This window comes from Symphalangus syndactylus, chromosome 9 (genome assembly GCF_028878055.3).
Source record: "Symphalangus syndactylus isolate Jambi chromosome 9, NHGRI_mSymSyn1-v2.1_pri, whole genome shotgun sequence".
NCBI classification, from domain to species: domain Eukaryota; kingdom Metazoa; phylum Chordata; class Mammalia; order Primates; family Hylobatidae; genus Symphalangus; species Symphalangus syndactylus.
The window spans coordinates 110,275,387-110,296,374 of record NC_072431.2 but is presented as its reverse complement, the minus strand read 5'-3'; the positions used below and the strand labels follow the sequence as shown (position 1 = coordinate 110,296,374).

Genomic DNA, 20,988 nt, shown 5'->3' with positions numbered 1-20,988 from the left:
TACAGTCCTGGGGGTGGGGGTGTCACTTTCCAGTGACACCTGGGGCCAGAAGCCTCTCTGAGCCTTGGTTTCTTCATTGGTGACACGGAAAGGCTGACAACCTGCCAGGCCTCCATTCCAGGGCTATTGTGAGGTACACTTGAGAGAGAAGAAGTAAACACGCTCCAAGTGGAGGAACCACCTACACATAAAGGACAATCATTGCTGATTTGTCTGTCATTCTTTCTCATAGCTTTCCTGCAGTACCCTCCGGGGGCCTGAGCAGAAAAGGGAGGTGTGGAGAGAGAGGTAGTCTCCTAGGGAGCAGGGCCCAGTGGCAGCGGCAGTGGTATTTGCTTTTGCTGTCACTGGCTCAGGGGTTGTTGGCCGGCTTTCAGATGAGCATCTATTCTCCAGAGCCTTGCATATCTCAGAACCACCTGCAGAGGCCTGAATAGAACCAGGCTGGGCTGAGACTCAGGAAGGCCCCTGCATCCATCCTGAGCTTGCCTCTGGGAGTCCCATGCTCTTGAGTGCCTCCATGGGAGAAAGAGGGCGAAGCTGGGGCAGACAGAAGGCACCCTAGCTGCTGGATGGGGTCGCTATGAGGAGCAGCTGGTCTCACCAACATCCATCACACTGTCTTTGGAAGCTCCCAGATACCACCCTCCCACAATCAGATTTTGCCCCATGAGGACAAATACTAGAGTGAGAATTTGGGTTTGTTGTTGGATTTGACTCTGGTGAGCTGAGTCTAGACTTCATAAACCTCCTTTTTATGGTATTCCCAGATATTTATTCTGTGACTCAGCCAAATAAAACTTTGGCAGGGGTAGGTATATACCCTAGGAAGGACTATGGCCATTCCCTCATTTCTGGGAGAGGCCAGGTTGCTTGGAGCCAGCCAGGAACAAGCAGGTAGAGAAAAGGGAATCTGGGCAATTGCCCGCAACAGCACAGAAACATCCCTACCTGCTTCCCTTCTATAGCTGCTGGGTACCAGGTAGTGAGCACAATAGGCTGCTTAAAGGGCAAAGATTGGGATCCCCCTTAGGGCCAGGCTACATGTTCCCAGCAGAGTAGAGAAAGAGGCTGTCAGTAGGTATAAAGCAGGTGGAGGAAGGTTAGAAGAAAAGGAACTAGCCCAAGAAGAGATGGCCTTGGGACTGCTGGGATGCAATGACGTCAGCCGGCTGTACTGAAGGGGTCCTTTCCAGCCCATTAGCCAATTCATAGCAGGGAAACAGGGACTTCTCATGGTCTGCCAGGCATGGATGGTGGAACAGATCAGGATGCTCTGTGTGGTCCTGAGGCTATCACACAGGAGATGGGGCAAGAAGCTTCCCAGAGAGCCACGGATTGGAAGAGCAGGGGAGCCAGCTGTTCCCCAGCCCAGCCTCTCTCTGGGGACAGCACCCTCAAAAGGGGTCAATGTCAGGCTCTGAGTCCCAGCTCTAAATCCCTTCCCACTCTGTCCCACTACATCCTGGCCTGTCCCTGGGCCTGCCCAAGCCAGAGATACACTTTTAGGGATTTAAATCTTTCCTGATCATTTATTTGTCAGCTTCACTAATTAAGCAGTGTTAATTTCATTTACTGAAAATGGAAATTCATCTACCTCATTTCTCCTCATTCATCCTCCACACACAAAATCCATCACTCCTCGGCTGCAGGCTGCGTAAAATTTACAGGACTAATTATGTTGTCAGGTCTCTTTGTAAATACAGTCCGTGAAGGCCACTGTGCTTGCTGGGTTGTAACGCAAGGGCATTCCTGTTGTTAGTTTAATTACTGGTTAGTTATTTAGGTTCTCAAATGTTTGCCTCATTTTCCCTAAATCAAATTAAATGTCCCGCTTGATGTATTCTGTCTCTAAGGCCTTGCTCTTATTTCCACACTGTTTAAATATGACTTCTAATCGAATGAGAGTGCCTGGAAAAGCCCAGCTGCTCGAGAGGGTGAGCCCAGCTCGGCACCATGGCCTCGGGGCCATGCTTGAGGTTTTGAACCCTCTAGCAACTGATACCCTTCTTTAGAGCAGCCTCGGGCTAGTCCCCTGCCTTTGGAAACTGTGAAAGTCCTAACGCAAGAGGCATTTTTGTTCCTGGAGTCGCAGGTGGCAAGGCTGAAGTATGGGAAATGGAGAGAGGGTTTCATTATTGTCATCAGAAGGGCAGAGGAGCATTGCATCCATCCAGCTGACTTCTAGAGGGACGGCTTCCAAACCATCCCAGAAAAAAAAGTGCCATCTGTGGGAGCCTGTCTCTCTGATTCCTAAAGTAGATTTGGGTCAATTTTCCCTAAATGTCTACTATATTAGTTTCCCGTTGCTGCTGGAATAAACTACCACAAATTTAATGGCTTAAAATAACACAAAATTATCGTATAGTTCTGGAGGTCAGAAGTCCAAAATAGGTTTCACAGAACCAAAACCAGGTGGTAACAGGGCTGCATTCCCTCTTGAGGCTCCAGGGGAGCAGCCCTTTCCCTGCCCTTTCCAATTTCTACAGGCTGCCCACATTCCATGGCTTGTGGCCCCCTTCCAGCAAGCAATCAAATCTTTCTGACATCTGCTTCTATGGTTATATCTCCTTCCCTGACTCTCCTGCTTCCCTCTTTCCCTTATAAGAACCCTTGTGATTACATTGAGTCTACCCAGATAATCCAGGATAATCTCCTCCATCTCAAGGTCTTTCACTTAATCAAATCTGCAGAATCCCTTTTGCCATGAAAAGTGACATATTTACAGGCTCAGAGGATTAGGATATGGACATCTTTGCAGGGGGGCCTTATTCTGCCTACCACACGCCCCCTCCAAGTGCCTCTTGCATGACTTAATAAGGGAGTCATTAAACAGTTGCTGTCTTGGAGCCAGTCCTGGGCTAGACTCATTTAGGACAGCACAGTAAGAGAGGAAGCCTGCTGTCAGTGGCTGGCCTGGTATCCTTGTCTCTGTCGCGTGGCATCTACTTCCTCCTGTCCACTGACCTGGCCTGATGCCCCTACATGCCCTCTGCCTTAGCAGAGTGCCCCCAGGTGGGGGCTGCACTAGCCTTCCACCTCTCCAGCTTCGGCTCCCCTGAGCTTGGTGAGGAGGCTGGGAGGACCGAGCTGGTGGCGGGAGGGCTGGGACTATGTTCATGACTACATATCAGGATGGGCGCCAAGTACACAGAAAATGAAAGAAAGAGTGGGAGGCACTCCCTTGACATGGGGCTGGTGGGGAGAAGGGCCTCTGCTGAGTGGTCCATTGTTGATCGCCAAAAGCTGCGCCCAGGCCAAATGGGCCTGTGGAAGCCTGACTGGCTGGCCTGGGACTTCTGGGTTTGGGGAGCATGCCTAGATCTAGGGCTCAGGCTGAACCTGGGACTGTGGGGATATGCTCATAGGTGGCTAGTTTGGGACTCACTGTAGACAATTCGATGTTAGTTCAAGCTTAGCCCACACTTAGCTGGGGGGAGGGGTACATGGGCATTATCCAGGCATCTATGGAAAGCTGCCTGTCCTTGGCTGGGCATCCAAACCCCCTCTGAGGGTTCTGCTCCTTCCCAAGCTCACACACCTTCTTCACTTAGCAGCCCTTTGAGCCAGCATCCCCCTTTTCTGCACCTCGGGGAGAATTAGGAGAATAAACCTGGTCACCTTGATTGGTTATTGGATCTTTCCATGATCTCTGAGAAGGGAAAGGTCACATCTCATAATTCCACTTCACAGATGGAAAAGATGAAGCCCAGAGAGGAATCCCACACTCTTGACAGATGCAGAGCAAGGCAGGGCTTGCCCATCTAGCGGGGTAGGGGGTGAGGGCACTTCCCCAGGCAGGGCAGTTGGATCCTCCAACCTCAGCCGCCCATCTTCCCTGGGTAGATGACTTCATGAAGCAGAGCCGGGGCATGCTGCTGCTCTACAGCTTGAAGAACCCCAGCTTCCCCGAGTACATGTTCAGCAGCGACAGTGGCATCATGTGTCTTGACATCCACGTGGACCACCCCTACCTGGTGGCAGTGGGCCACTATGACGGCAACGTGGCCATTTACAACCTCAAGAAGCCCCACTCCCAGCCCTCCTTCCGCAGCTCAGCCAAGTCTGGCAAGCACTCGGACCCTGTGTGGCAGGTCAGCCTAGAACCAGGGTGGGAGGGGTGGGGATGGGAGCAGCATGAGGGTCTGGAGCCACTGGAGGAGGGAGGGAGCTTGGGGAGGAGAGGACCACAGGCAAGGAGACGAGGATGGCAGGTACCATCAGGCCAGGATCTGGGTGTGAGAAAAGGCAGAAAAGGGCAGAAGGTGAAAGTCAGGAGGCAAGAGGGTCTCCAGTGAGAGCTGGGGTCTGCTGCCCCAGAGCTTCCCTCAGGAGGGCCTCCATCTCTTTGCTGAGGATCTCTTAGATGTGGCGATCAGTAACTCAGAAGACATAGCCAGAAGCCTCCAGGGTCTGACAGGCTCCAGCTGAGTACAGTGGGCCTTTGGACAATGTGGGAATGAGGGGCACTGACCCCCACACAGTCAAAAATCTGTGTATAACTTTGGGGTCCTCAAAAACGTAACTACTAATAACTTACTTTTGACCAGAAGCCTTACTGACAACAGTCAAATAACATATATTGTGTGTTATGTATATTTTATGTACTGTATCCTTACAATTAGGCAAGTAGAGAAAAAAAAATATGTTATTAGGAAAATCATAAGGAAGAAAAAATATATTTACTGTTCATTAAATGTAAGTGGATCATCACAAAGGTCTTCATCCTCATCATCTTCACATTGAGGAGGCTGAAGAGGAGGAGAAAGAGGAGGGGTTGGTCTTGCTGTCTCATGGATGGCAGGGGCAGAAGAAAACCTGTGTGTAGTTGGACCCATGTAGTTCAAAGTCATGTTGGTCAAGGGTCAACTGTATGTTAAAGACCAGGTCCTTGTCTACAAGCTTCCTCAACTCCGCACAGGGCCTTTCCTCTGCCATCTGGGCTAGATTTGGGGAAACTCCCAGGCAGGGGTGGCTGCTGCTGGTTGCCTGCCCTCGGGTGGGACTGTAAGGCCTGGTAGGCAGGTCTGTCCCTGAGCCTCTCTGTAGCACCCACTCTTCTCCAGACATTCCTAGAGTGGTGGGTGGGGCCTCTGCAGAAGTCTGACACCAGCCTGGAACCATTACCTCGACATTGGGGCTGGATTTCAACCCTGACTCTGTGTTTCCCATCGTATTCCACTGGGCGTAGATTTCAGTTTCACTCTCAGAGGGTCTCTTAGCTGTGGCTTTGCAGGCCCTTCCTTATTATGTCCCAAAGGTCCCCTTCTTTCAAAGGCTGTGTACTACTTTTCCATGGGCAGGTCTGGGAGGACCTAAGGATGAATTTCTGCCTCAAGTTGCTCAAGGTGTCTGGGCTCATCAGGCAGCACTGGGACTCTGTCTTCTCTTCTTTCGCTTCCCTCCTGCCCTGACAGTCTGCAGGCAAGCTCTGCACTTCTGCCTCTTATGGCCCTGAGCTCCCTGAGACATGTGGACACCTTCCCCAGCACTATAGGCCTGAGCAGAGGGAGGACTGTCCAGGCACAGGGGCCATGGTGCCCTCTCAGCTTTATCCTTTATCCAGAGCCTGGGGCAGAGGGTGGGAGGGAGGCAGCCCCTCCTGCCATACGCCCTCCCCGGCTACTCTCCAACAAAGCAGAGACCAGAGGTTGCAGCCTCAGGAGTTTTCTCCACCAAAAAGTCCACCTCCCAATTAATCACCAGGCCTTCCAGACACCTGTAGGTCTCCAGGCAGGGGGAGGATCTCTGTAGAAACTTTAAAACTCAGGGAGAGGAGAAAAGGCATGTCTTGATCATACCTGGCCCAGCCCTGCCCCTGCTTTCCCAGCTCAGATAGCCCAGGGCCAAGCGCAGAGCATCTCTGGTTGGCCTGACCACCTTCCTTCCTCAAGCCAAGCAGAAGGTCAGAGGCCCAAGCCAACCACCCTACTCCTACTCTGCTATGTCCTGTAAATCAAATAGCCGATTGCAGGGAAAATGGGGCATTGAGAGGAAACATTATTGCTTTCACTGAGCAGGTCTCAGGAAGACAGGAACTCAGCTGGACAGAGAAGCCTTCTGCTCTCCTGTCCTGCCAGGAAAACAGGGCTGCTGCCTTTGCAAAATGGAAGACTCAGTTTCTTATATAGAATCATGGCATGTGACATGGTCAGGACCCACCTGTCTCTCACCTGTTTACTCACTTCCTGTTCTCTTCTTTTCTTCTCATTCCTTCCTCCCTTCTCATTCATTCACTTACTCATTCATACATTCAGTGACTCCTCCCTGTGTGCTCCTCTGGTTGATCTCTGGAGTTCCTACTAGGGAGGTAACCACAGCCACAGACTGACCAGGGCAGGGCAGTATGCTAAGTGCTAAAGTAGAAGTGCGCAAGGAGGGGCGCCCACACTGTTCTGGGTGGGGACCAGGGGGTGGAGGGCTGGGCAGATCTTTCTAGAGGAAGCAACACCTGAGCTGGATTGTGAGGGAGGAGAGAGAGTTAGTGAGATGAAGAAGGGTACAAAGGGGTCACATGGGCAATGACATGGGGCATCAAGCAGAGTAGCCTGTTGGGAAGTGACACGTCATTTGAAGCACCCTGCACTTATCTATTAAGTTAAGATGCTTGGACATTGTACATCTGTGGTTTCAAGCAAAGTGTTCATGCAGAAGCCCATGTTAAAAAGATGAGATTAATATTAAAAAGAGATGAGAAAATATTAAAAAGATGAGAGTGGTGCTCTGTTAGGACCAGGTCCCTGCTTGCTTAAGGGTCCGCTATTTTCGCTCCCTCTACCCCCTGAGCATAGTTCGAAAATTGCTGCGCAACCATCAGAGAGTTTGGGGCAGAGGAGTAACACGGTCATGTTTGTCTCTTGGAAAGATCCTCCGGCTGCAGCATGAGTGATTTTGAAGCCTGAGCTAGGGCAGGGGCAGTGGAGACAGAAATGAGAAGACAGGGTTGAGAGCTGGTGGGGTAGTAAAATCAATAGAAGGAAATGATTGATTAGATATTAGATATAAGAATTGATGCTGCCTGGGTTTGAGGTGCTTAGTAGGCCATCCATAGGAGTGAGAAATGGCAGAAGAAAAACAGGTTTGGCCAGAAACTAATACAAGAAACCCAAGGGACACCCAGAGGGAGGCGTCCTCCAGGCAGTTGGCTATATGAGCATGGAGGTTGAAGGAGAGCCAGGCTGCTGAATGAGATGTCAGAGACATCAGAGTCTAAGTCCCTCTTAACAGGACTGTGTCAGAGATACTGTGTCAGAGATATATGAGGGAGGCCAGAGAGGTTGTGTTAGATCTCAAATGCCAGGCTGAGGCAGAAGGAGTTTGTTCTGTTGGCAGTGGTGAGCCACGGAAGGTTTTGGAGCCAAGGAGAGGACTGTCTGTTCTAAGAAGATTGGGCTCCTGTCCCACAGCACAGGCTTCTTCTCCAGGGAACCTGCCTGAGTAGCCAGCTCTGTGCAGGCCCTACTGTGAAGCTTCAACCAGCAACACTCTGTGGGGTGTGTGTGTGTGTGTGTGTGTGTGTGTGTATGTGTGTGTGTGTGTGTGTGTGCTGGTGCAATTCTGGGGAAGGAGGCAGGAAGGATGTACGAGCAAGGGACTAGGGTCAAGCAGGTCTGCCCTAAGCAAATAAGGCAGAAGAGAATAAATCAGTGAAGCAGGCTCCAGCTCCTCCCTACCACCTGGTCCCTGGGAATTCATTCATTTTCTTAACCTCACTTACCACCCTCCCTCTTTTGCTTTATTCCTACTGGCTCACCTCCACCCCAGGAGCATGTGTGTGACTTGCGCACATACACACATACACAGTCACTTGCAAATACATACACACCACCCCCCACTGGGCATCAGGCTGCTAAGTGGGGTGTGAAATACAATTTCCATGCGGTGCTGGCTTCTGCTCATTAAACACTTCCCTTTGCAGCTCCCTAGCGCCTCTTACAGCCTGGCCTTTGACACCTGACAGGGGGTCTCCCCCCTTTAAAGGGACCACCTTTACACAGAAGGAGAAGCGGTCTCAGTATTAGGGCTGGCTCTGACTTATGCCTCACAGGCTCTGTAGCGCTCTCAGTCCAGTGAAAGTGCAAAAGAGCCAGCTGCCTGGACAGACCAAGACGGGACTCAGCCCGCCCTCCTGAAGCTCCGATTCACCAGGCCTCAGGCTGGCTGGGGAGAGACAACCCATTCTCTACTTCCCTCCAGCCCCCAACAACCCTGGTGACAGCTGCAGTTACAGGCAACAGGCAATGGCACTGGGTTCTTGGCCTCCCTCACTGGTCCTCTGCTAGTGACAGGGGAAGGGGACAGGATGGTGGTCGCAGCATGGGCGGTCTGGAGGGAGCTAGAGAATGGAAAACTCTGGGCACCCAGCCCCACCCCAACTCTCTGGGACATGGCTTGGCCAGGCCTCCACATCTGGCAACAGAAACTTGAGTCTCAAGTGTGTCATCTTCATAAGACAACAGCTCTGTCTCCAAAACACTTTCCCATATGTTTGCTTCCAGCCCTCAGAAGATGGGTGGGGCAGGATAATTAACCCTGATTTGCAGCTAGAGAAACGCAACTCAAATCTGGGACTGGGAGCAAAGTTCTGGGAGCAGGAGTTAGTAGCAAAAGAAAGGTGGGAAAGAGGAGACACTTCCTAGAGAAAGGCCAAGCCTGGAAGAGGTGGGCAGGAGACAGGGACCTGCTCCTCTTCACCCCCCACTAGCAAGCAGGGAAAGGCCCCTGCAGAACCTTGGCACCCAGATTCCTAGGATGATGCTAACAATGAGGACATTAGCTAACATGTATCGAATACTTCATATGTGCAATGTTCTGACGTAAGGGCTTCACATATATTATCTCATTTATTTCTCATAACAAACCTATGCTATTATGACTCCTGTTTTATAAACAGGAAACTGGTTGATGGGCCCTGTTCTTTCCAGGCCATGCTTATTTACGTAAGGTGGTTGAACCCATAGCCACTGCCTTCTCCCCACAGTGGAGCTCCTGGAATCCAACCCAGGGAGGGATTGGGTACCTCCATTGCCAAGCCAGTAAATTAAGGCAATGCTTTGACTGGGCACTATTGCTCCAGGATGGTCAAGAAAGGAATGAGAAATCCCCAAGAAAGGAATGAGAGACACAGATGGATGGAAGGAGGGAGAAAGGACCAATCATGGGATTCTGGGAACTGGGCTCCCAGAACTTGCTTCTGAGCCTCAGATGGGCGCTTGGGGGAGCCCTGCTCTGCCCACAGCCCTAACTCAACTCCTTAGCAGGGTCCCAGAGCTCACATTTTGGGATGTTTCAGGTCAAGTGGCAGAAGGATGACATGGACCAAAACCTTAACTTCTTCTCTGTATCATCTGACGGCAGGATTGTGTCTTGGACTCTCGTGAAGGTGCCTATTTCCCAGAGAGGGTCACACTGGGGTGATTGGGGAGGCGGGGAGCTAAATGGCAAAGGGCACCCCCCAGCCCTGCTCATCTAGCCCAACCCACGTGCCCTCCCCGCCCACATCCCTCTGTCTGTGGCTACAGAGTGAGCTGGTTCACGTAGATGTCATCAAGCTGAAGGTGGAAGGCAGCACCACGGAAGTTCCTGAGGGGCTGCAGCTGCACCCAGTGGGTAGGAGCCCCAGCCCTCTCATCTCCAGGCCTGGCCAGGTCATTCAGGCCCAGTGAGGGTCAGTGACAGTGGTCCTTCCCCTGACTGAGTGCTCCCTCCCCAACCTGTGCCAGAGCCTGACAAGAGGTTATAGGAAGGCCTGGCCCTGTCTGCTGAACCCTTGGCTCTTTGTAGACCCGCCCTGTTTATGCAGTTCCCATCCCTGTGTTTGCAGACCCTGTTCCTGTTTATGCAGATCAGGTGCTGTTATGCAGATCCAGCCCTGTTTATGCAGATCAGGCCCTTGTTTACCCAGATCCTGTCCCTGTTTACTCAATTCCTACCCTGTTTATGCAGACTATATCCCTGTTGTCACAGATCATGTCCCTGTTTGCAGACCCTGTCCCTGTTTACCCTGACCCTGACCCTGTTTAACTCAATCCCTGCCTTGTTTACCCAGGCCCCCATTCCTGTCTGTAGAACCCCTGGCCGTTTGCAGAATCCTAACTGCCTGGGACAAGCAGGCCAGAGGGCTGTTTTCTGTTTGCCTGGCCTGGTCCCAGCCCTTACAGGGGCCCTAGTTCAGTCTGTCCTGCGCTAAGTCCCGCGCTGAGAGTGCCTGGGCTGAGCTCCTTTGCTGAGTAGGGGAGGCACTGGGAGCCTCCCTCTTGGAACTGGGCTAAGCCTGCCCCTCCCTCTTTTCCCAAGGTTGTGGCACTGCCTTTGACTTCCACAAAGAGATTGACTACATGTTCCTAGTGGGCACAGAGGAGGGAAAAATCTACAAGGTGAGGCTGCCCTGTGCCAGCTCCTTAGAGGGCCACTTAGACCTGAGCACCTGGGGAGCTTAGAGTTCTCAACAGATCCTATTTTGATGGATTTTAGTTCCCATCAGTTCTAGAAGGCCTCTTGAGGGAAAAGAATGTATTTCTTGACCTGCTTGGGTGATAGGAATAAGGGCTAAATGCAGGAAAGGGGATGGAGAATCTAGGGGGTGACTTTAGTCCAGCTCAGCATCTTTTCCTCTGGGCCCTCCCTCCCTTCCTGGGAGTTGAGGTAGAAGGGGGAATTCGGAGGAGTTAGAATATTTTGGGAAAACTTCCTGGAGGAGATTTGTACTTGAGCTGAGCTTGGAAGGCCAGAATTATCTCTGAATACTGGGTACATCCCAGCCAGCAGGATGGAACCTCACGGTCAGTTTCTACAAGGTCTCAGTGGTAGTAGGCGAACGTCCTTCTGAACCTCCATCCATCCAGAAATAGCTCTGCTGTAAGCTTTTCTTAGGCTCAGAGACTCAATGTTAATTACAGGCAGCCTCTTGGGAGCCCCTGAGGCCCAGCCAGAGCTGGTCTGAATGCAAAAGAAGTCCCCACCCCCTCTTCACCCCTCCCACTGGCAGCCCAAGAGAGGCAGGAGTAACAAGAGATTACTCAGTCACACTGTCTCCTGGAGTGAGGGAGAAAGGGGCATGCTGGTCAGGGCAAAAAACTGAATAGGAAAGCTGGAGATCCAAGTCAGTTTCTGGCTCTGCACCTGCTCTTGCCTGGACAAGGTGGGATGTTATCACTGTTGCAAGGATGATGTCTGGGCTGCAGGTGGACCCAGGGCTCTGTTTGTCCACAGGCCCTGGCCTGGAAGATGGCCAGACCACACCTCACTCAGGGCCTGAGACCTGCTCTGCCCTCTCTTAAGGAGAGAAGGCTTTTTCTGCCTGGCCTGGAATCCTCTGGGGTCAGGGCACTACAGCCATTTCCTTCATCCTGCAGGAAGGCTCCCCTGCCCATCCTCAACCCCCAGATCCTCAAGCCCTTCCTTTCCCCCAGGGTGTGCTGAGGGTGGGAAGGGCAGCCAGGAGCTTGGCCCCAGTTCAGCTGGGATGCAATGTGGGGTAAGGACAGGAGTCTAAGGCTCTGATCCTCCAGACCCCCAGGGAAGTGGTGGCTGCTGACCTTTCTCTCACTTCTGACCCCCGTTCCCTCCCCCACCAGTGCTCTAAATCCTACTCCAGCCAATTCCTCGACACCTATGACGCCCACAACATGGCAGTGGACACTGTGTCCTGGAACCCATACCACACCAAGGTCTTCATGTCCTGCAGCTCCGACTGGACAGTGAAGATCTGGGACCACACCATCAAGTGAGGGGCCTGTTCCTGGCCCTGCCCTGGGCCCTCCCCTGAGCTATGGCACTGTGAGCCCTCTGTGCCATGGGCTTTCCACCTTCCACCTCTGCAGGACCCCGATGTTCATCTATGACCTGAACTCAGCTGTGGGTGATGTGGCCTGGGCGCCATACTCTTCTACTGTGTTCGCAGCAGTCACCACAGATGGGAAGGTGAGTGCCAGCGTCCTGACCTCACTGAGTCCCTACTGGAGATCAGGTGTGGTATCTCAGGGGCTTCCTGGTGGAGAACCCACCCCATGCCTAGGTCAGGAAGGAGAAGGCGGGACACAAGGACTGTGTATTTTCCAGGGGCAAGCCATCCAGGGTCCAGCCAAAAGAGGAATCATTCATCCCATGAGGCTTCAGGGAGGAAATGGGGCTGTTCACCTTGGAAGAGAAAGCACTCTGGGAAATGAGATGCGGTGGAGCAGTTATTTCCTCTGCTGTATGGTGGGGAGCTAGAGGGTGGCAGGGCCCGGCTCCATCTAAGGAAAAATGTATGAGCCAGAGTTGATCAGTGACTGAGTAGTGTCTATAATGTAGTGAAGTCTCCATCCCTGGGAGTGTGCAAGCTGATTCTGAGGGAACTTCAGTGGGGTGGAATGGGAGGGGGCTATTCAACACTGAGAATTGGTGAGAGCTCAGAAACAAACATCTTGTGAGCTTATTCTTGAATGCAAACCCATTTTCCCTATGGACTTCGGTATAAACTGAGAAGCACTGGCTGCCCCAAGAAAAGATTGCAGCGATGAAGGCACCATCCTAAAGTCCATCAGTCGTCTCTTCCTGGAACAGATAACTACTAAGGGCCAACGATGGTGCCCAGCTCTAGGCTGGACCCTGGTGGCTTAGATACCTGCTCTTGTGGAGCTTATGTTCTAGTGAAGGGAAAGATACAAAAAGCAACAACAAAATTCTCAGTGTTAAGTTCTAGGCAGAGAATTATTAATAAAAGACTGTGATATGTAAACATAAATGTTCATGGCAGCATTACTCATAACAGTCAGAGTGGCAACAACCCAGTGTCCATCAACTGCTGAATGGATAAACAAAATATAGTCTCTCCTTGGGGATTATGTCAGCAAGGACAAGGAATGATGTGCTGATACATGCTACAACATGGAGGAACCTTGACAACATGCTTAGCGTAAAAAGCCAGTCATGAAAGACCACATACTGTATAATTCCACTTACATAATACATCCAAAACAGGCAAATTTGTAGAGATGGAAAGTCAATTTGTGTGGCCTAGGGTGGTGAAAATGTTCTAAAATCGGTTGTAGAGAAGGTTGCATAACTGTGAATATACTAACACCAAGAATTTGATACTTTAAATGAGTGAATTTTATAGTATATGAATTATATCTCAATAAAGTTGTTACATTAAAAGAGGAAAGATAGGTTCACAAAGTCCAGGCAACGAAAAAGAAAAAAAGAAAAAGAAAAAATAAAAGGACTGGGTGGTCTGTTGGATACAGTGGTCAGGAAAGGCTTCTTTGAAGAGGTGACACTCACGCTGAGAGTTGACTGGCAAGAAGGAGGCAGCCATGTGGAGATAGGGCAGGGGAGCAGCCCATGGTGAGGGAGCAGCTGGGGCAGATGCCCTGAGGTGGGAACCACCTTGGGGTTTAAGGAACAGGAAGGCAAGTGTGGTTGGGGTATAGTAAGCAAGGGGCGAGAACATGAGATGAGAGTGGGGAGGTGGGCTAGAGTGAGGGATCTAGATTTTATTTATAGTGCCAAGGGAGACTGTGGGAGGATTTTAAGTGCTTTAAAGGTAAGCCTGCTGCCATATGGATGACGGATTGTAGCAAGGCAAGAGTGGAAACAGGGAGACCAGTTAAGAGGCTGCCACAGTTGTCCAGGTGAGAGTTGGTAGTGGTTTGGTCTGAGGGTGTGGTGAAGGTAGCATCTAACATGGATTGAGCATTGGTATGTCAAGCACTGCCTTTGCACTTTACATATATTAACTGGTGTAAGCCCTGGCTCTGCCACTTACTAGCAAGTTAGCCTCTAAGAGCCTCTAACTCCTCCGTTATAAAATAAAGATAATGACAGAACCACCTTATAGAGTGGTTGTGAAGAGCATAATGAGGTGATGCAACCATATGATGTGCTTGCCCAGAGTCTAGTACATAGTAAGTGCTCAACAAATAGTAGCTGCTATTTTCTTTTCTTTTCTTTTTTTCTTTTTTTTTTTGAGACAAGATCTCACTCTGTTGCCCAGTCTGGAGTACAGTGGCTCCATCTTGGCTCACTGTAACCTCCACCTCCCAGGTTCAAGTGATTCTCCCACCTCAGCCTCCCTAGTAGCTGGGACTACAGGCGTGCACCACCACGCCCAGCTAATTTTTTGTATTTTTGCTAGAGACAGGGTTTCACCATGTTGGCCAGCCTGGTCTCAAACTCCTGACCTCAAGTGATTCACCCACCTTGGCCTCCCAAAGTGCTGGGATTACAGGCGTCAGTGAGCCACCACGCTCAGCCTATAGCTGCTATTATTGTTAATTCTCCATAGATTTAAAATTTCTCCTAAACTTTTTTATTCTTACTCTTTCAACCATAGGAAAAACATAGAGACACAAAATTCCCCCTCCCTCCACCTCCAGCGTGCTAGCCATTAGCCTTCTACAGTCTTTTCCCAGAAAGTCCAGGGACTCATTCCTCTGAGGTGGAAGACAGGCCTCATTACCCCTGAGTGTGCTGACACCGACCTCTCCACAGGCCCACGTATTTGACTTAGCCGTCAACAAGTATGAGGCCATCTGCAACCAGCCTGTGGCGGCCAAAAAGAAGAACAAGCTCACCCACGTGCAGTTCAATCCCATCCACCCCATCATCATTGTGGGCGATGACCGTGGGCACATCATCTGCCTCAAGCTCTCACCCAATTTGCGCAAGATGCCAAAGGTACAGGCTCTGGGACTTTGAGCTGCTACAAGAGGTGAAGTCTCCAGGAGGGTGGGGATGACAGAAGGGAGAAGCCAGGGTGACCACCCAGTTTCTGACTTGGGAGACCCAGGGTAAGGATGGTGTCATTGCCTGAATGAGGCTCACAGTAGAAGCAGGAGGTTTGTGAGAAAGTAGCAGTTTGACATGCTGCATTTGAGTTACCTGTGGGGCCCCAGGTGACTCTCCCAGGTGGAGACATCCAGTGAGCAGGTGGATCTGAAGGCTGCAGAGGCAAATGTGGAGGTATCATTGATCTCTTCCCAGTGGAAATGCTGTGGGTAGGGCAGGTCACCTAGGCAGGGGGCTTGGGGCTGAGCCACTGCCTCATTGGCTGGGCTTTCACAGGGCTTCAGCCCCAGTGGTCCCTGAGCTGGGAGCTGTGGGTCTATACAGAGGAAGGAAATGAACCGCAAGGAGGGTAACTAGGTCAGCAGCTATGCAGCCCTCCTTCTGAGCTCTGGTTCCTGTTTCTAGGGTCTCCAATGATCAGGAGACCCTGCCCAGAGGCCAAGGGCCCCAAATACAGGTCTGGAGCCCACAGCGATGACCTTAAAGTCTAGATCTGAGTCCAGATCCAGACTTATGAACCCGGGCTTTGCAGCCCAGGCCTTAGAATCCTGAGCCCAAGAACCCAGAGCCCAGTCCTGCCCATTTGTGTGCTAAGAGTAGAGATGGCTCTTTGCTTTCTGCCAGGTTCTGGGCCAGGATCAGGACTGGGCCAGCTTGCCCTGATGACCATCCCTCCTGGCAATTTGAGGCATTTACTGCAGTTTGAGGCAGTGGCAGGGGCCTGTGTCTTTCGACTACTGACTTCCCTGCACTGTGCTCCTACCAAGGAAGGGACTGCTGCACCATCCCTCTGGTGCTGGCTTGGCCTGTTCCCCACCATGGCCAGGGAGGCAAAGGCTGGGAGTGTGGCTGGCCCTGTAATTGTAACCAGCTGGGGGAGGGGGTGGACTTGGCTATAAATACTCAAAAGGCTGCTAAGCGCCTGCAGCTGTGGCCCAGAGGCTGCGGTGGGCTTGAGGGGGAGGGAAGGAGTCAGGCGTGGTCTGAATCTCTTTGCTGAGCCCAGCTAGTTGGCCTCAAGGAGGAGGAAGGAGGCAGCATAATATGTGGAGTAGATAAAATGTGTTCTTAATTTTCTGAGGAGAGAGACCCAGGTTGAAGCTGGCAGAGTTGGACAACCCTCCAGGAGGGATGATGGTCATTCTCTGGGGGAGGAGTACATGACACCATGAGGGTGGTAGACATGGGTGGGAGCCTGCCCTGCCCACTCTGATCCAGGGAGGTAAGCACCTCCCATAGTTTCAGTTCCCCTCAGAGAAGGGTCAGTCATGGCTGGGAGAGCTGGGCTCTGTGTATCTGGGGACGTATGTCTCTGAGGACCTGAGAAGGGACAGGTGGGAGCTGGTGGGTACTTGAGTGGATTAGAGGTTCCCGTGAAATTGCCATCTGACCCTATCAGCCAAGTGACTCATGCAAAACGAAATCCTCTGGGCATTCCTACTTCCCTTCCTCTGTGAGCTGCAGACTCCCTGCCCCTTCCAAATGGCTTCCCCACAGAGGTCTGGACCTCCCTGCCCAGGGAGCTCCCATGATGGGTGTCAAGAGCCCAAAGTGTTCAAGGCCAAAGACTGTCTTTCCCTAACTACAGGATAGATGGGAAACTGAAGCTCAGAAAGGCAAAGGCCTTGCCCAAAGTCATATAGGGAGTTAATGACAGAGCTGGAACTAAAACCAGGTCCCCTAACTCCCGGGGGATGGGGTGAAGCCAAGACGAGAACCCAAGCTTAATTAGGAAGGAGAGAGGGAAGAGAGAGAAAAAGAGCTTTTTGTCCTCTGCCTGGAGAGGGTAGAGGTGAGCTAGGTAGTGGCAAAAAGGCACTGGGCTGCAAGGGGATAGGGGAGAAAATTTGGGAGCAGGTATGGGGTCACACCAGGGGGAAATCTGAGCTCCACATGGTGTCAGCAGCCAAAAAGGAGCCAAGGAAGGGCCTACTGTCCCTGCACTCACCCCCCCCCCCCCATCCCCTTTACAGCCCTGGCCAGACCAAGGTAAGGCTGGGGTAGGTGTCAGTGAGCAGTGGGCACAGGTGGCTGAGAGGATGGGGGCCCAGGAGCAGAGCGAAGGCAGGAAATGGGGAAATGGCAACTGCCCCGCCTGCCCCAGCATAGCCCTCACCCCCCTGCCGGGACAGCAGGGAGGGTGGGACTGGTGCTGGTCTTCCAAGGAGTTCTCGGGACCTGTGGGTGACAAACACTCTAGTGTCCAACTTATAATGGAAGGATTAGAGTGCTTTGCAGGTAGGGTGATGGGTCATAAACTCAGGATCTGGTCTTCTAAGGGACAACCTCAGCCAACGACACCTGGAGTCACATGGACTATTCCCTCTGCCCTTATGGGTCTCTTGACACTCTTCCCAACCCTGGGTATGTCTGACACAGCAGGTCTCGCCCCAAATAGCACCCACTGCCAACCTGACCTGAAGGCATCAGGTGAGAGGACTAGGTGAGGGCCGGGCCCCTGAGGCTCTGTCCACAGCCCCTCCCTCCCCAAACACATACCCATTAGCTCCTTGATAGGTCTCGGCCAGGGACCTTCCCATGGTAAGGATGGTGCCAGCAGTCAGCCCCCCTGCCTTCCCAGAGCTGGATTTCCCTGGCCTGGAAGGTTGTTCCCCCGAGGGTCAGGGAATGGATGCCTTTTCCCACTCCCACAAGCGTCAAGACCCCATGTCCATCTGAGGTTCAAGCCAGAGCTGGACTCCTTTTTGCAGCCTGTCAGCTGAGCCCCCGTGTCACCTAACCTGAGTTGGGGAATGATCGTATCAGAGAGAGGGGAGGCAGGGATCCAGAATTTACTGGGCAGGGGAGGCGCAGGGCACAGCTGGACAAGCTGGGCAGAGGAGGTGGTGCTGGGACCCAGAGAGGGGGGGCCCACCATTCCTCCCCCATGTATACTTTCCCTCTCCCCAGGAAAAGAAGGGGCAGGACGTGCAGAAGGGTCCAGCTGTGGAGATTGCGAAACTGGACAAACTGCTGAACCTGGTGAGGGAAGTGAAAATCAAGACCTGAGGGGCTGGCCTCAGTCTGTGTCCCATCGCTTGAATCCAGTACTCCTAGGGCTTGACCCTGGTACCCAACCCACCCTTAGTACCCAGCATGTGACCCCACTCCTGATCAGGTCCCAGCATCTTCCCTTCTTATTCTGTTCCTTAAGGTCCCAGCACCTTACCCCAGGACTTGGTCTTCAAGCACCATTACTCCTCTAACTTTGCACAAATAAACCTGTCTAGAAACCCACCCCACACCTTTAATTGTGCTACCACGGGGCCCTCAGGAAGAGAAGAAAATCTCAGGGTACAGCCATAGTTCCATTTATTATCCAGCCAACAGTGGGAGGACCGGGGGAGGGGCCCAGCCTGGACACCCTCCTATTATTGCCATGGGTTCCAGTTTGCTTCCCCAACCTAGAGGGCCTAGAGGTGCTCAGCCTAGGGAAAGAGTGGACCCGGCCCCTGACCCTTGGCCCTTGGGATGGAGCATAGTCCAGATGGCCCTGGCTCTAGCACCAACTCATAAGCCCCCACCCCAGGCCCATCTCCTCAGGGCCACTGAGCTCCTATTGGAGCCAAGCTGGCTAGACTCTGGGCCCCTGGATCCAGCTCCAAGCAGGCGGACTCTTGAGTTCTGGACCCCAGGCTGGCTGAACTCTGGGATCCTAATTCCAGGCTCTAGGTGAGGTGGACTTAGGTCCTGGGCTCCAGGCTAGGCCAGGGGCCTTCAGGGCTGCAGCAGGTAGCTGCCTTCATGGCTGGGCTTCTGGGGTGGTGGGGCCTTCTCAGGACAGGGGCCAGGGCTGGAGTTGGGACTGGATTCAGAGAGAGAGTCAACGTCGGCAGAGCGAGAATGGCAGGCCCAGCAGAGGATGACCCAGAGCAGCAGCAGCAAGAAGCCCACGAGACCGTTGCAGACGATGGCGATGAGGGCCCCCTGGGAGATGGCTGCCCCCATGACGGGCAGCACCCTCAGACCAGCACAGACAGTGGAGCTGCCTCAATGGTGAGGCCCATGCCGAGGCAGGACTCTGGTATGGCCGGCCTTCCGAGGAGGCTGTGCTGTCTGCACGCTCAGTGATTCCTGGGCAGTGGAGATGTCTACCTGCAGTCCTGAGCCTGTTGGGGGTACACAGTAAAGGAGAGGGTGGTGAGGAGGGAGGGTGGGGTGAGGCCTAGGAGGAGAGAGGTAGGGAAGAGAGCCTCCCTCCCACATTTCTGGCCTCCCTGGTGAAAGACCTTGGGTCCCAACAGGCTCAAATACCCCACAGAGCCATCACCCCCATCCGCAGGCCTGGTTCTGGGCACCTGAATGAGTGTGTAGCCAGCGTGGGGAAGCTGAAGTAGGCAGCCGCATCTCATTCTCCTTAGACCTGGTGGGCATGCCCTGGTCCTGCCCACCAAGCTTGCAGCCCTCAAAAGCCCTCTGTTGGTGGGTGGGATCCAGGCAGCCCCCGGCCCAAAAGGATGGGGGTTGTAAGCAGCTCTGGTGTGGCCTGGGCGCCTCCTCTTTCCCAGGACTCCAGCCAGCCCGACCAGGAGACCTCCAGAGGCGCCAGCTTGCACAGAGGGAACTTTGTGGAGGCCCTGGCAGGCATGTGCAGGCTCTTTGCGTCCAGGGCTGTGTGCCTCTATGTGGGGCTGCCTCTCTGGGTCAGGTGTGTGTGTGTGTGGTGTCTCACTGTCCCTCCGTTGGATGTGTGCCGGTGCCTCTGCACACCCACCTCTGTGTGTGTGTGGCTGCCTCTCCGTGTGTCCCCATCTCTGAGTGTGTCTCCTCTATGTCATTTCTCTACCAGTGTGTCTCTGTGTATCTCTGCATCAGTCTCTGTGTCTCTGTCTCTCTCTTCCAGGCTGTATCTCCCTCTGTTCCCATGGACGTGTCCCTCTCCCCTTCTCCGTGGGGTCTTTTCGGTGGTTCCTGTGTCTCTGTCTTTGTGTTCGTCTCTCTCCGCGGCAGTGTGTCTCTGTCTCTTTATCTCCATCTTCGGGTCGCGTGTTCTTGGCCCCCATGTCCGTGGCGGGAGGCCCTTCTTACCTGAGTTGAGCCTGGTGCGCGCCCGCGGGAGGGTCCGGGGCAGCGGGATGCTCGGCGCCGACCAAGGCTCGGGAGCCTGCGGGCGGGGGGCGGCGGGAGGTGGGAGACCAGCAGAGGCGACGTCCGCTCCCCCGGCCCTCCCCCTCGGCCGCGCAGCCTCCGCCGGCCGCTCCCGCCGCGGCGCGACCGGGGCGGCCTCTGCCGCGGGCGGTCTGCGGCGAGCGGGCACCTCCTCCCCTTGGGGCCGCACCTCCTCCGCGGCCGCGGCGCTCGCTCGCTCGGCAGCGCTCGGGCGGCGGCGGCGGGAGCTGCGCGATGTTCGGCTGGGCTCGGCTACGTTCGGCTGGGTTCGGCTGGACTCGGCTATGTTCGGCTGGGCTCGGCCGGGCTCGGCGGCCAGCAAAAACAGCGAAGAGCCCCGCCTCCTGGGAGGCCGGCGGCCTGCGGCCCGGGGGCGGAGCCATCCCAGCGCCGCTGCCGCCACTCAATTGGCTGGCCGAGCCCTGGTTCCCGCACCATTGGTGGTGCGCTGGGGTGGGGACCAGCCCGCTTCTCGTGCAGGCGCGGGGCGGGAGGAGGGCCGAAGGAGTAGCTGGCCCTGGATCCTTCCTGGGAGAGGGGATGGCGTGGGGGCGAGGCCTAACCTCTGGTAGGGATTTCTTGCACCTTCTACACCTGGAAGCGTTGTACACCCCACATCCGAGAAAGGCCAAGGCCTCTGCATTTCCACATCTGAGGAAACCACCCCTCTGTATCTGGGAGAGGTCTCCAAGTAAGTCATCCGGAGGAAGGCCCCGCGTCCCCACGCCTGGCAGGAGACTGTATCTCCTCACCTAGGGAACCGCCTATAGTGCAGTCCCGTACTTCCCTCTGCCACCTGGGTGTGGACTCTGCATTCACACTTTAGAGGGCCCCGGGTTCCCTGGCCCTAAGAGGTGTGAAAATCTCTGGCAACACAGGTTCTTTGGACACATATTACTGAGTTCCTACCCAGTGTTGGTCGCAGGCTTGCTGCCAGGCTGTTGGGGAGTCTGGGACAGAAATGGAGTGTCCTGAGCGATGGTTCCGCCCTGGCTGGAATAGATGCAGGCGTGGTGGAAATCCTGCCTTGCCATCCTAAAAGCTCTCCTAAGAAGAAGATAGCTTGGACAGGAGCAGTGAGGTAGACCTTGTCCTCCCCGACCTTCA

At 53.5% G+C, this 20,988-nt stretch overlaps 2 protein-coding genes across 8 annotated transcripts in view; one reads left to right on the top strand and one right to left on the bottom strand.

Moving 5' to 3' along the window:
• Nucleotides 1-20,988, top strand: part of DNAI1 (dynein axonemal intermediate chain 1) — a 66,072-nt gene that overhangs the window by 42,541 nt on the left and 2,543 nt on the right. For 3 of the 7 annotated variants that reach the window (XM_055293894.2, XM_055293895.2, XM_063609823.1), the window contains 8 exons: nucleotides 3,847-4,094; nucleotides 9,293-9,382; nucleotides 9,522-9,609; nucleotides 10,297-10,376; nucleotides 11,577-11,725; nucleotides 11,823-11,922; nucleotides 14,476-14,661; nucleotides 17,052-17,234. In XM_055293894.2, the coding sequence (XP_055149869.1) occupies nucleotides 3,847-4,094; nucleotides 9,293-9,382; nucleotides 9,522-9,609; nucleotides 10,297-10,376; nucleotides 11,577-11,725; nucleotides 11,823-11,922; nucleotides 14,476-14,661; nucleotides 17,052-17,219 (1,109 nt within the window). In that variant the 3' untranslated portion in view covers nucleotides 17,220-17,234. Of the gene's footprint in view, nucleotides 1-3,846; nucleotides 4,095-9,292; nucleotides 9,383-9,521; nucleotides 9,610-10,296; nucleotides 10,377-11,576; nucleotides 11,726-11,822; nucleotides 11,923-12,060; nucleotides 12,722-14,475; nucleotides 14,662-17,051; nucleotides 17,235-17,682; nucleotides 18,010-20,988 lie in introns of those variants that run through there. The other 4 variants (XM_055293896.2, XM_055293898.1, XM_063609822.1 and 1 more) reach the window with 3 other exon arrangements.
• ENHO (energy homeostasis associated) lies at nucleotides 18,068-20,038 on the bottom strand. The gene is made up of 2 exons (XM_055293969.2): nucleotides 19,801-20,038; nucleotides 18,068-18,881 (listed from the first exon to the last, which is right to left on the bottom strand). The coding sequence occupies exon 2, from the start codon at nucleotides 18,718-18,720 to the stop codon at nucleotides 18,490-18,492; it is 231 nt and encodes a 76-aa protein (XP_055149944.1). The 5' UTR covers nucleotides 18,721-18,881; nucleotides 19,801-20,038; the 3' UTR covers nucleotides 18,068-18,489.